At 35.5% G+C, this 12,641-nt stretch overlaps 1 protein-coding gene across 1 annotated transcript in view; it reads right to left on the bottom strand.

Annotated features, from left to right (window-relative positions):
- The window catches only part of LOC114416298 (callose synthase 10-like), a 62,718-nt gene that overhangs the window by 28,759 nt on the left and 21,318 nt on the right, over positions 1–12,641 (bottom strand). The window contains exons 11-21 of the mRNA XM_028381163.1: positions 10,656–10,732; positions 10,506–10,584; positions 10,281–10,373; positions 10,076–10,178; positions 9,872–9,995; positions 9,073–9,262; positions 8,921–8,973; positions 8,521–8,581; positions 6,234–6,315; positions 2,701–2,750; positions 694–780 (exon numbers count right to left, since the gene is read on the bottom strand). Coding sequence (XP_028236964.1) covers positions 694–780; positions 2,701–2,750; positions 6,234–6,315; positions 8,521–8,581; positions 8,921–8,973; positions 9,073–9,262; positions 9,872–9,995; positions 10,076–10,178; positions 10,281–10,373; positions 10,506–10,584; positions 10,656–10,732 — 999 coding nt within the window. The remainder of the gene's footprint in view (positions 1–693; positions 781–2,700; positions 2,751–6,233; positions 6,316–8,520; positions 8,582–8,920; positions 8,974–9,072; positions 9,263–9,871; positions 9,996–10,075; positions 10,179–10,280; positions 10,374–10,505; positions 10,585–10,655; positions 10,733–12,641) is intronic.

Raw genomic sequence — 12,641 nt, 5'->3', positions numbered from 1 at the left:
ACAAGAGTACAGAGAACTATAGTTAAGCCTATACACACATACTTAAGAAAAGAAAGGACTCTATTGAGTAAGTATACTCCTATACAGACTACTACAAATCACTAAAAACTAGCCAACCGACTAACTGACTGCTGAACTGTGACCTTGGACACAGATTCAGTAACCTCTCGGACATAAATGAGAGAGTTACTCTAGCAGGGTCCCCATTGATAAGGAGTAAAAAGTGCATAATTTAACATTAATATTTGAGCAATCGACTGATGCTAACCTACAAGCACCAGAAATCAAGTACATTAATCTCATATCCTATTATATTTTCAATTGGTTGCAACTTTTGAGCTTCTCATTTATCACAATACTATTGGTTTAGCAAGGATAGCAATAAACTCCCAAGCAGCCTATGGAGGAAACTATCATACCAGTCTCAGGAATATGAAGAGAAATTATAATGGGACCCTTCTGTTAAAAGAGACAAGAATATAGTCATTCTTATTTTATTCTTTCCTGTCACTCTCTTATTACCCTTCAGCTTAATCTTTCAGCATTTTCTCTCCCATCATTAAATAATGCACTTATTAATACAACTTAAGAATATGCAAACCCAACAACTTTCATTAAACAATTAATATTAATAATTGAAAGGAAAAGAAACAACAATCTAAATCCTCATATGCCACTTTGGAACCCAAATACCTCGCCTAGCCGAGCACGCGCACCACTCACACCACCAACAATTGCTGACATGATAGTGTAAAAAATGAGAATATCCATGAGATAAATCTGTAGAATTTGAATGCATTAGCAAAGTAAGACACAGCCAAGTATACATGAATACAGTACATTAAACAAATACAGGAAAAGCATAGTTGTTAACAGGATGTAAGGGTACTGTTATTTGAACTTGTGAGGTGTCTACCCCAACACAATAAACATCATATAAAAGTGAAATGCCAACTAACATTTGATGTCCTATGCTTCAGATTAGAGAAAAATTTCCTCTGATTAGATTACCCAGACCTGTGTCTTTTGTGCTTTACAGATATCATTTTCTGATTTCAAGATTTACATCCCATACAAATCTACCTGCTATAATGCATAATGTTTAATACACAATATTGGATATGAAGTGTATCATACATTACCGGTATTTTTAAATACTAAAAGCTACCATAATAGTCAATAAGACAGGTTTATGTTTTAAAAATTCTTAAGAGCCTAGACCAAATGATAATAGAAGTCCAGGAGCAACATGCTTTCACATTAGACTAATAAAACATGCAGGAGTATGAGAGTATGTGAAATGAAAATGAGCTAATAAATACTTCTAAACAATCACAGCTGTTGATGAAACTACTAAAAAAACTTGGAAAATAGAGAAAGAATAAGTTAGGAACCGGGTTTAGAAAATAGAAGAAACAGATTGTATTTCTTATTTACAAAGGAATAGAAAATAAGAGAGAGAACTCTCCTCCAAGGTTTTAGCCTTCGCATAAGATTTCTCCTTTCACAAAGAGCAATGCTCAGTTCTCAAATGATACAAGATAGAATGCCTCTACCTTTACATCCTCATTCACTTTATTAACGTCTCAAATCCCTCAAATTGACTAACTCTTCTACAAACGAACTACAATAACTGTCCTAACTCCTACCAATACCACCCCCTTCATATTCAACCTTGTCCCCAAGGTTGGAATAAAATTTAATTGAGACTCCCAGTTGTCTATGCCCATTGCCTTTTTCAACTGGGATATGACACCCATTTAGGCTTTGGCCCATTAGATTCATAATCAGACCCACTTAATGTCAATTCTGCCCCTTCCCTTTCTCCAAAAGCAAATTAGAGCAAGAGTGATGCACATATGTTGTGCCCACCCACAGTGACTTTGTTGCCCTTGGCAAATCCAACAACAACAATCGACTAGTTGCCGCAGGTGGGCTAGTGTCTGGCTGACATGCCAAAGATTCTTGGTTCTGTCATCACATGATTACATCAGCAGGGTCCATGGGTGGTTTAGATGAAATCAGTCTCCATATAACCCCAATTTCCATGGCTTCAGCCACGTGAAGAACAATTATCTAGGCTATACCCAGTGTAAAATGAGAGAAACTGAGGGATATTTGAGTGTAAACCATGTGTTAGAGTACACAGCAGATGCATGTTTATATAGGCTTATAGCATTGGTTACACATAAATACAGGATATTTGGTTTCCTGTAAATCAGGGATTATATGCCTACAAAGTACATATATTACAATATCATTTAGAATATCTTTTAGATTCTCAACACCGTATCTAGGATGCTTGGAAAAAAACATCAAAGAAACTTTTATCTCCTAAAATATTCCTATTTCCAACATGCTGCCATCAGATAAGAGGACACTCAAAACAATAAGAATCACCATAAATGGGATTTTATAAGAAAAAATGAAATGAAAGTCAGATAATTAATATATATAACACTGACACACTATTTTATCAGTCAACTTCCCCAATATTTCTCCACTCTCCTCTGATATCAACCTCCCTAATATTCCCTCTGAATACAAATGGTGTGAACCAATTCCTAGTTTTTATTGGAAATTACTCCTGAAGTATACCAAAAAAAAAAAACTCGATAAACCAATCCACAATCAATTAGCATGATCAAGTAACAGTTTTCTCAGATTGATGACGACAAAGTTAAAGCAAGGAATACTCACAGCCACAACAGGAGCCCACAAGCTAAGAATAGTAAAGGCATTGTAATTATCTGCAAAGTTTGCATGCATAAATCAGTCCCAAACATAATTTCTTAACTGTATATTACTGATATCCACAAGATACAAGCAAACCAAATTGAGATAAAATTTACATCAAGAACACCTAAAAAAGAAAGCTTCAAATTATATTACAAAGGATAACCACAAAAGAATTATTTGGAGAGAAGAATCATTAGATTTGACATAATAGACAAAAATATCCTTATTAAGAAAGTTATATTGTTTGTTAAAGAGTGGTTAACTGTTCGCACAAAGTGATTAACAGTTTTAAAGAAATTTGTACATGGCCATTGCTCTTTTATTGAGTGGTTATTAGAAAGAAATATGTTCTTGATATTGTAAAACCATCTGTATGTCTTCACCTAGCAACTTAAGCTTTTGGAATTGTTGGTTTGAGACATTGGTATCAAAATCTTATGTTCAAGTGGCCTAGAGTTCAATTCTTGCTGCCCTGATAAAAGTTAAATTTCAGCACAAGGTAGCTGGACCTGTGTAATATCCCCACTTCAATCTCAAAGGACTCTAGTATATCAGGCGGGGTATAAAAAATTTCATGTGTATCAAGCTAACAGTTTAAGCTTTTGGATCTGTAGGTTCATGACAGATCTATTAGGGAAGAGATAATGAGAGACTGGTGAAATTCATGTATTACACAGCAAAGCTCAATATATGGACCAAAAATAATAACTACACACATAAGAGTTATCCTAAACAGTATTTACAAAGTTTCCAGCACTACCTCTTGAACTATTTTACACTGTCAACATCTAAGAATGTAAGTTTGAACCTAACTCAACCCCAAAAGCTAGCTCATAGTGTGAAGGTTGTTCATCACTTATATACTCTATCTTGGCACTATCTCTAGCCAATATAGGACTTGGGTTTTTCAGAATACACCCCCAGCACTTTAGGGCTTGGTGTGTGGATAATATGGTGGGTGTCCTTTTGATGGATCTAGGATAGGTTTTGATACCATCTTAGAATGTGAGTTCGGGCCTATCTTAACCCCAAAAGCTAACTCATAGGGTGAGGGTTGTCCAACACTTGTAAACTCTATCTTGACACTATCTCTAGCGGTGTTTGCCTGGAGGCTAATTAGGGATAGACTACCAACAAAGTCAAACCTAAGAAGGAGACAAGTGATGTTAACAGATACGCGGTGCCCTTTCTGCAGAATTGAAGAGGAGGAGGCTACTCACCTATTCTTCAACAGCACCAGCATCCTCCCTCTATGGTGGGAGTCATTGTCCTGGGTTAACCTAACTACAGCTCTACCTCAAAACCCAAGGGATCACTTCTTGCAACATGGAATCGGGAAAGATCAAGGAAAGAAGGCTACAAGATGGAAATGCTGGTGGATTGCTCTCACAAGAACAATATGGCAGCATAGAAACAGAATAGTTTTTCAAAATGGAAGTTTTGATGGAAGCAAATTGATGGATGATGTAGTCCTCTTAATTTGGACGTGGGTCAAATCCATGGAGAAGGATTTTGTAGTACATTTTAACCAATGGTCCACTAATTTAAAGGAAGGGTTTAGTAACTAGAAGGGGCTACCAGATGATGAATCTATGTAATTCTGTTAGGTGTATCTTCTCTGGTTCTGTAATTAAAGGAACCAGATGGATCCCTACAGCCTATATGTACTTATAGTACCACTGGTACTTCCTCATATTAATAACATTTCTACTTTTGCTGAGCAAAAAAAAACTAGTTCAAATTATCAAAGAGAGTGGTGATCACTCTAGATAAGATCATCACCAAAATGAAATGGAAATCTATTTCAATGTGAATGGTCCTCTCATGAAATACTAGATTCAGGAGGGGTAAATAAGAAATTCTGTTAAATTGTTGAGGGTGAAAAATAGAAAGAAAAGAAAAACATAATATAAGCTCAAACACTACTTCAAATAACATAGAAAGGTGCTAGAAGCTAGTGAGATCAACTGATTTACCAAACACATTTTGGTCAATCAAACTTATCCGCAAGTCAAATAAACTAAAACAAACTACAATTTGTGTATTTCCCTGGCAGTACCTCTCCAATCCCACAAGATTGGAATCCATTTTCATTTGAAATTGGAAATCAGGGTGAAACCCATTGGATAGATACATTATTTTAACAGCATTGCCAAAGGAATCAACCACCCAAATGAGTGGAAATATGATGACATGTTCATAAGTATTGTAGAACAGTGACAATAGGGGCACTATAGTGCTATTGCCTTGCAGATTCGAGCTGATCTTCTATCACAACATTGCCACATTGCATATTCCACAAAAAAGTGTCATCGCAAGCACTAGGCATCTTGTGGTTGTGGCATAGGTCATGGATCTTGGGGTGTCAGTTGCAGATCTGAATCATCTGATAAAGCTGTTGGGTGTTACTTGACCAAACCTAAAATTGAAGGGTCTGTGCCAAAGACCATTTTCCCCAATCCTAAAACCTGCACATACTCAAGTCCTCCAGGGCACAACATTTTGTTCCCACTTAACCTATAAAATATTATAGCTTTCCAGTTTTTTTTCCATTTTTATATTATTCTTTTCTCTTATTTTTCTTGACCCATTTTTTTCTTTCTCTTCCACTTTTGTTTTTGTCCTTTGCTGTCTATATATGTCTTATATTTCATTTTCCACTGCTATGTCACTTCTGCTTGTCTGTATTGAGAAAAAATCAAGTCCCACATCGGCTAAAAATAAAGTTAAGTCAGAATATATAAGTAAGGGACAACCCTCACCCCTTGAGCTAGCATTTGGGGTTGAGTTAAGCCTAAATTCACATTCTAAGAATCTAAGATGGTATCAGAGCATATTTAAGATTAATCCAAAGGATCATCCACCATTGTTATCCACGCATCAAGCTCAAGAAGTGTTGGGCGTGAAAGGGTGTATTGGAAAAAACTCAAGTCTCATATCGGCTTAAAATTAAACCAAGTTAGAGTATATAAGTGAGGGACAACCCTCTCCCCTTGAGCTAGCTTTTGGGATGGAGTTAGACATAAATTCACATTCTAAGAATATAAGAGCCTGCAATACTATCCACTATATTATATAGCAGATTTTTGGCTTTTCATGATTTCCTGCAATCTGCCATTTACAACACCGAACATCAATGGCGCATATTTAGAATTTTCCCTTCTAACATATTCCAGCTATGTTATAATCTATACTTCTAGAAATTTGCTCGATCACCTTATCTATCTTTACCACTCTTTGTTCGTACTTCTTTCTTTGTTTCTTTTCTACTTATCTATATTCCTAAAAGATTCCAGTTCCACCAACCTTCTACTTCTTTTTCAATGAATTAATCATTAATCTAAAAGAATAATCAAATCAAAAGCACAAAAATTTATACTATTAGATTAGAGATACATTCAAAAACATATAGCATGCAAAAATGGAACAGAAAACACCAAGGCTTAAAAATTGACCCAATGAATAAAAATCAAATAATAACAGCATATACTTACTCCTTGATATCAAATCATGCCATGAGTAAGGCAAAGATGGAAGATGAACAATGATATTGGTAGGTTCGACAAGAGGTTTAATCTGCAATATTAGGAATTAGAAATTGATGATAATTAGTAAATCGTAAATGTAAATGTTTTCCTTATCCACGTTCTATCTACTACTGTACTAATGACACCTTTACTTTTATGCATGCATACTATCTACTATGCTAATGGCATTTATATTTACATACTTACATGACATTTGGTCCACTATACCAAATAAAAATAGCCATTTCACTAGAAACATCAGGTGGGGGCTACTGGCACTCCAATATGCCTATTTACACTGTTCACTTTTTAACTGCTATTCAACTTTTGAAATTTATCCTCATCTAAGTTTCTCTAGCTGGCACCACATGTCTAGCTGGCTTTCTTGCTAAATCTTTTTTATCTCCTCCAATAAAGCTCTCTCCAATACTATGTCACAGGGTGCATATATATTTGCAATGGCAATTCTTTCTCCACTTCCTTCCAAATGCCTTCAAGCATTATGAAACCACTACCCACTATTTTCCTCTGCATTGCAAATGATACTTCACTCCATATACACAAAATTCCTCCCGCTGTATTTATTGCTGGACTTTCTGCCCAGCAAACTTTGAAATCAACCCACAACTCCATGCAAATGGATCTATCAATTCTTTCTTTTTTTGTCTCTTACAAACAGACCATATCCACCTGTTCTTTTAGTACTAATCTCCTTATTGAACTTCTCTTAACACCCCCCCTCCTAGGCCTCTGATGTTATAAGTGACCGGCTTCATTATTCCCCATGTCCTCTTCCCAGCACATCTGCATTGTTTTTGTCTCTTCCTTCTAATATTTTGATTCTGATAGCACCTTACCTTCTAATGGTGGAATCACTAGTGGTAATGATGATACTAGTGTTGAAATTACTGGACATTCAACTGATATCTCAGTTCCTAATATTTCTAACATTGTCTCTGCATCTGTTGAGCATTTAGACTCTGCTATTCTAGCTCATTCTCCTTTGCCCATAGCCAGCGCTAACACTCATCCTATGTAGACTAGATCAAAGTCTGACATAGTTCAACCCAGAATTAACCCAACTCTTCTTCTAACTCATTGTGAACCAAAGAGTGTGAAGCATGCTATGTCTGATCCTAATTAGCTGCAAGCAATGCAATAGGAGTACTCTGCCCTTATTAATAATAATACATGGGATTTATAACTTGTATGCTTACACTCACAATGACACTCTTGCGGGAATACACTAGAATTTTTAGCACTCATATTTTCCTATCTACATTTCTTAGTTGTTTATAACTTCAAATACTCAAAATATCCTTCACTAACATGTTTTCAACACCTTTTTTTACAGTTATTTATACTTGAAAATTTATTTATTATAATTTTTTGTATTTTTATTAGGTTAAACTAGTTTTTTGGCCCTCCGATTTATTATTAAGGTTTAATTTGGTCCTCTAATATTTTTTGGGTTCAATTTAGTCCTCTAATTCTTCAATTTGATCTTTTTGTCAAAATAAACTGACGGTGTTAGGAAATGTGTGTTTTGTGGTGGTTTAAAACTACATAGTTGCGGTTTTAAACCGCCACAAAGTGTGATTTCCTAGCCCCGTTGACCTAATTTTGAAGGTAGGATCAAATTAAATCGTTTTTAAGAATTTTAGGACCAAATTGAACCCCAAATAAACTAGAAGACCAAATTGAATCTAAAAAATAAATTAGAGGACCCAAAAAACAAATTTAACCTTTTTATTAATATAAATAAAACTATAGAAACCATAATCAGGTGAAGTAAAAAGAGAAAAAATGAATTAACTTCCCTCTTCCATTTTTCTTTTTCAGCTAATTATGTTTTTATTTTATTTCCAAAATTACATTGATCTTTTTATAAATAAAAATATTACTTCTCATGTTTAAGATAGTGATAAATAGAATACTTATTTATTGGAAAGGTTATTAAATTTAAAAGTTTTCCCTTAATAAAATAATCTTATCATAATTACAAATATTTATTGTTTTAATTAAAAATAAACTGTTTTCATATTTACTTTATTTTTACAATGTACGAAGGAAGTAAATTTAAATTATGTCAATTTCTATATAGAAGAAAAAATCAAATAAGGGAAAGTATAGAAAGTATAACAAAAGTAAAAATCTAAAAAGCGGAAATCAGCATACTGGAGGGTCAATAGCCTCACCTAGATACATACAACGTCTGTGTCTATATATATATATATGAAACGTATTGCCTTACCTGGAGAAAGTAAGCAAAAGTAAATTTGACGGCAAGTACCACCAACCAAAAGGCCACATACCTGCAGAACTCAAAAACAGAATTGAGAAAAATAACAATTGAAAAATCTATATCACAACGCAGCACTACTGACAACATAAAAGGTAATACAAGCAGTAAGAAATGTCCAAAAAAAAAAGTAAACATTAATAACAACCCAGTACAAGAAATAAGTTATCAACACTGATAGTGGTAATTAGACAAGCTTCAAGAGCAGTAGTTCAAAAAAAAAATTAATCATATTTGTATTTAACCTGAGTGTATTAAAGTTACAAACTCAGTACAAGCAAGTAAATAGGTCTCTCATCCTATTAGTTACAGCTTATCACAACAAGATTTCATTTTCTGCATGATAACCAACCTGCAGTAATCACTCATCCTCTCATAAAGACCACGTCCAACATAGTATCGTTCCTGAATTAAATTATTAAAAAGACATAAATACCAAGTCATTTCCAAAAGTGAAATAAGTTGAAATAACAAGGACACAATTAAATAGTAAAAATAACTCACTTGATAAATCCACTTAAAAAACTGAAAGAAAAACTGATCAGACATTTCCGAAAGTGCATGACAAGCTGGAAATTTGAGCAACAGTGCAAGGAATAGACGTATAGCAGCATAAACACCAAGCACAAGAAGGTATATCCGGAAATAGAATGAATTGTCAGAGCTATTGCTATTTCTCTCCTGCAAAACCTTCCTGCAATTGAGCATAATTATGGTAAAAACTAATATAGTTGAGATGTACTCCAAATTACCAGTGTTGGCAAAACGGCAGATGTAGCCACCTAGGCACAGGGGCAGTGCAGAAAATAGCCTCATTGTCAATTTGGATTGCTTCACATTTTTAAAGTTTTTTTTTCATGAACAAAGAATTTATTTATTATGAAAGAAAAGATACATTGGTCTAGAGAATAAGAAATCCTCAAAAAAAAAAAGACAATGAAAAATCTAAGGAAAAAAACAAAACATGATCAAGATACATGCAACACAGCATGCCAGTCGCTCTGAAAATCAAGGCACCCCCTCCTCTAAAAAAACCATAGGCAGAGAACACTAAAAAGGAGCTAAGAAAAAAACTTCAAAGTATTGGCATTGCTTAGTTTGCATTTAAATTGTATATTGATTGTAATTTGTCACTACAAAAAATTATGAATAATTATAGTATTTTTTTAATATCAGCATCACTTCATTCACGTGATCACTTTGCCTCCTCGAATCAAAACAATGCAGCCGCCTCAACCCACTCACTGCCTCACAACACTGTTAATAACATAACATAATAGCAAAGGGGGAATTCGAAACTCACAGGTAAACATATGTTACAAACACGGAAGTCAAGCCACCCCAGAAAAACTTTATAACTAGTCTTGAAACAGCCATGCCCCTTGCAGTGGTGTAAGCCCCAAAAGTAAGCAACACATCTAAGAAACCTATTCATCATAAAAATAGTAATTTGAGAATTACTTGCCATTCACACAAGCAACAACTACAGAAAACACAAATATCTTACTCTTGACAAAATTCATGATTGCAAATGACGGCCCAATGCTAAGTATTGTTTTGAAAGTATTCAAGTTGATGTGTCCATGATTGAAAGCAATGATTGTCAAAGCCTGCATGGAACAGGAATTAGACATGCTTTATGCTAGAAAAAATCATCCATAATCAGAGTTAAGACTTCAGAGAAATATAATGATGGATGGCAAAAAACGAACCTGAAACATTAATGCCAAGAAGATCCAAAGACGATGGAAACTTCTATACAAGTGAAGAAATGTTCTATGCTCAACAAAACTGCTTTTACCAGTCTGCAAGCCACATGTTGAACACACAAGGGAAACAATTTATATAAATATCATATTATAAAATAAAATCTTTAAAAATAACTACCAAAAGAAATTATAAACAAGCACATGTGTGAAGAAAGCAGCAAAACTAACCCTTTTAGTTCTTTTAGGTTTCCGCAAGAAAGGTGAATTTGGCCTCATTGGCCAGTTTAATTCAAAACAAGCACGCGACCTGCATATAATTTCAAATTAGAATAAGTCCACCTACAAGCCAAAATGTCATATGGCATCAGTCCTGCTAACCAAAAGTATTCATTGAAGTCATCATAATTCCTCCATGCTGAGTGTGCAGCTTTCCCATTGTTGTTTCTATCAGCTTCCTGCATATTTTTTGTTGGGGGAGTCAACGCTAAGTAATGGAATAAATAAAAAGAAAGCAAAGAAAACAATAACCACATAAAACAATAAGTGGACCACATACAATCTCAAGATATTACTTAAATATTGAAACATAAAAAGTGAATGAGGAAAAATAATAAATTAAAATTCTATAAGAGAAACAAAAATAACTAAGAAAGAAGAGTGCTATCAAATAGTAAAGATAGCAGTGCAATTGCCCTATAACATCACAAGTCTGCGCTGATTCACTATCACAGTGGAGTAGTAGTGTGGCCTACATGAAAAATGCAATGTCGGGAATGTTGGGCATCACAGGTTTGTCTGCCATTAAGGATCTTGCAGCTTCACAGGATGGGTTACATTTTGGTTAAAACATAACCTATGTACTGTGTCCCAACATAGTAACACACAGCACCTGAAGTCCTGCACCAGTTTTTTAATTTCCAGCTGCACCTTGACATGATTTTTTTAATTTCCAGCAACATTGCCATCCGTGTTGGGTTTGTGCTGCATGTGCCCTTATAACAATGTTGTTAATGGCGGATGGCGGTTCATGGCGGAAAGCCAAAAATCCGCCATAAAAATATGGCGGATGGCGTAGCGGAAAATGGCGGATGTCATGGCGGACAAAACAAAAAAATATACACATATATAAACTCATTGAAATTGAAAAAAAACAAAAGAGGACTGAACAGGAATAAAAAATTGTTGTGTCAAATAGGAAAAAAAAATAAAAATGGGACTGTCAAAAGTAAAAAGAGGGTGTCAATTAGCAAAAGGAAAAAAAAAGCTGCAGACACAAAAAAGGGGTGTCTAACAGAAAAAACAAAACAAAAAAAAATTACAGCTTGCCCACACCACTTCGCAAAGGCCGCGATGTTCACTGCCTTTGTGCCGGTGCTCGTCGCCGCCCTTCGTGCTGGTGCTTGTCGCCGCCCTTCGTGCCAGTGCTCGTCGCCACCGTGGGGTCGTCGCTGTTGGCTGCGTTCTGCGTGCGGGGGGTCGCAGCTGGGTGCGTGGCGTCACTGCTGGGTGCAGGGGTTGAGCTTTTAGTTGGAGGAGGGTTGCGTTCTGATTGAGAGGGGAGGGTTGTGCTTTTGACTAAGTTACCGGGTAGGGATGGGTCGGGTCAGCTCAACTCCTACCGCAGAAAAAAACAAAAAGAAAATGTTATTTTCCACCATGCCGCCATAACCGCCATGGCACCGCCATTCGAAACCCGCCACGCCACCGCTATTCGGTGGCGTTTTTTCAAAAAATCGCCATGGCGCCGCCATGGCCGCTTTTTAACAACACTGCCTTATAATTCCCAAGCTGCATCTTGTTTTGGGCTCCAAGTTCCTTTTCTATTTTCAATCCCTGCCCAGTGTTATATTTCTTTTTGAATCCCCAGCCCCAAGTGTCTCCTGTGCATATATTGTCTCCCTAGTCACTAGTTCCACCATGTTAAGCTCTGAATACTAAGAACTGAAAATTACACACCACCTGAACCTTGCTCATTGTTTTTTTTATTTTATCAGCAAAAATATATAATTATATTGATTTGAGTACCAGAGGTACAAAGGTTACAATTTAATACATCAAAGAAATGGTTCCAATATCAGACTTGATGTAGTCTATTAGGAACCAATGTCTGGATACAAAATGATAAGTTTTCTGCAACTATTGTATTGTGCTATCCTCAGCTAACAAAATGATAGGAACCTTGCTCATTGTGTAAGGAAAAGACATCATTCCTCCATCAACTTCTTTCATCCGTGGCCTCTCCAGAAATTCTCCAGCAACTCAGCCTCTCAGGTAATGGTACTGTATTTTTTTACCTTATTTTTTCTTTAATCTCCCCCACTTTCTTGTTCATTTGCTCTTTCTTCTTCTTTAAACTTTCCATTT

Source organism: Glycine soja, chromosome 6 (genome assembly GCF_004193775.1).
Source record: "Glycine soja cultivar W05 chromosome 6, ASM419377v2, whole genome shotgun sequence".
NCBI classification, from domain to species: domain Eukaryota; kingdom Viridiplantae; phylum Streptophyta; class Magnoliopsida; order Fabales; family Fabaceae; genus Glycine; species Glycine soja.
Note: the sequence above shows the minus strand (reverse complement) of the source record. Positions and strands in the feature narration are given on the sequence as shown.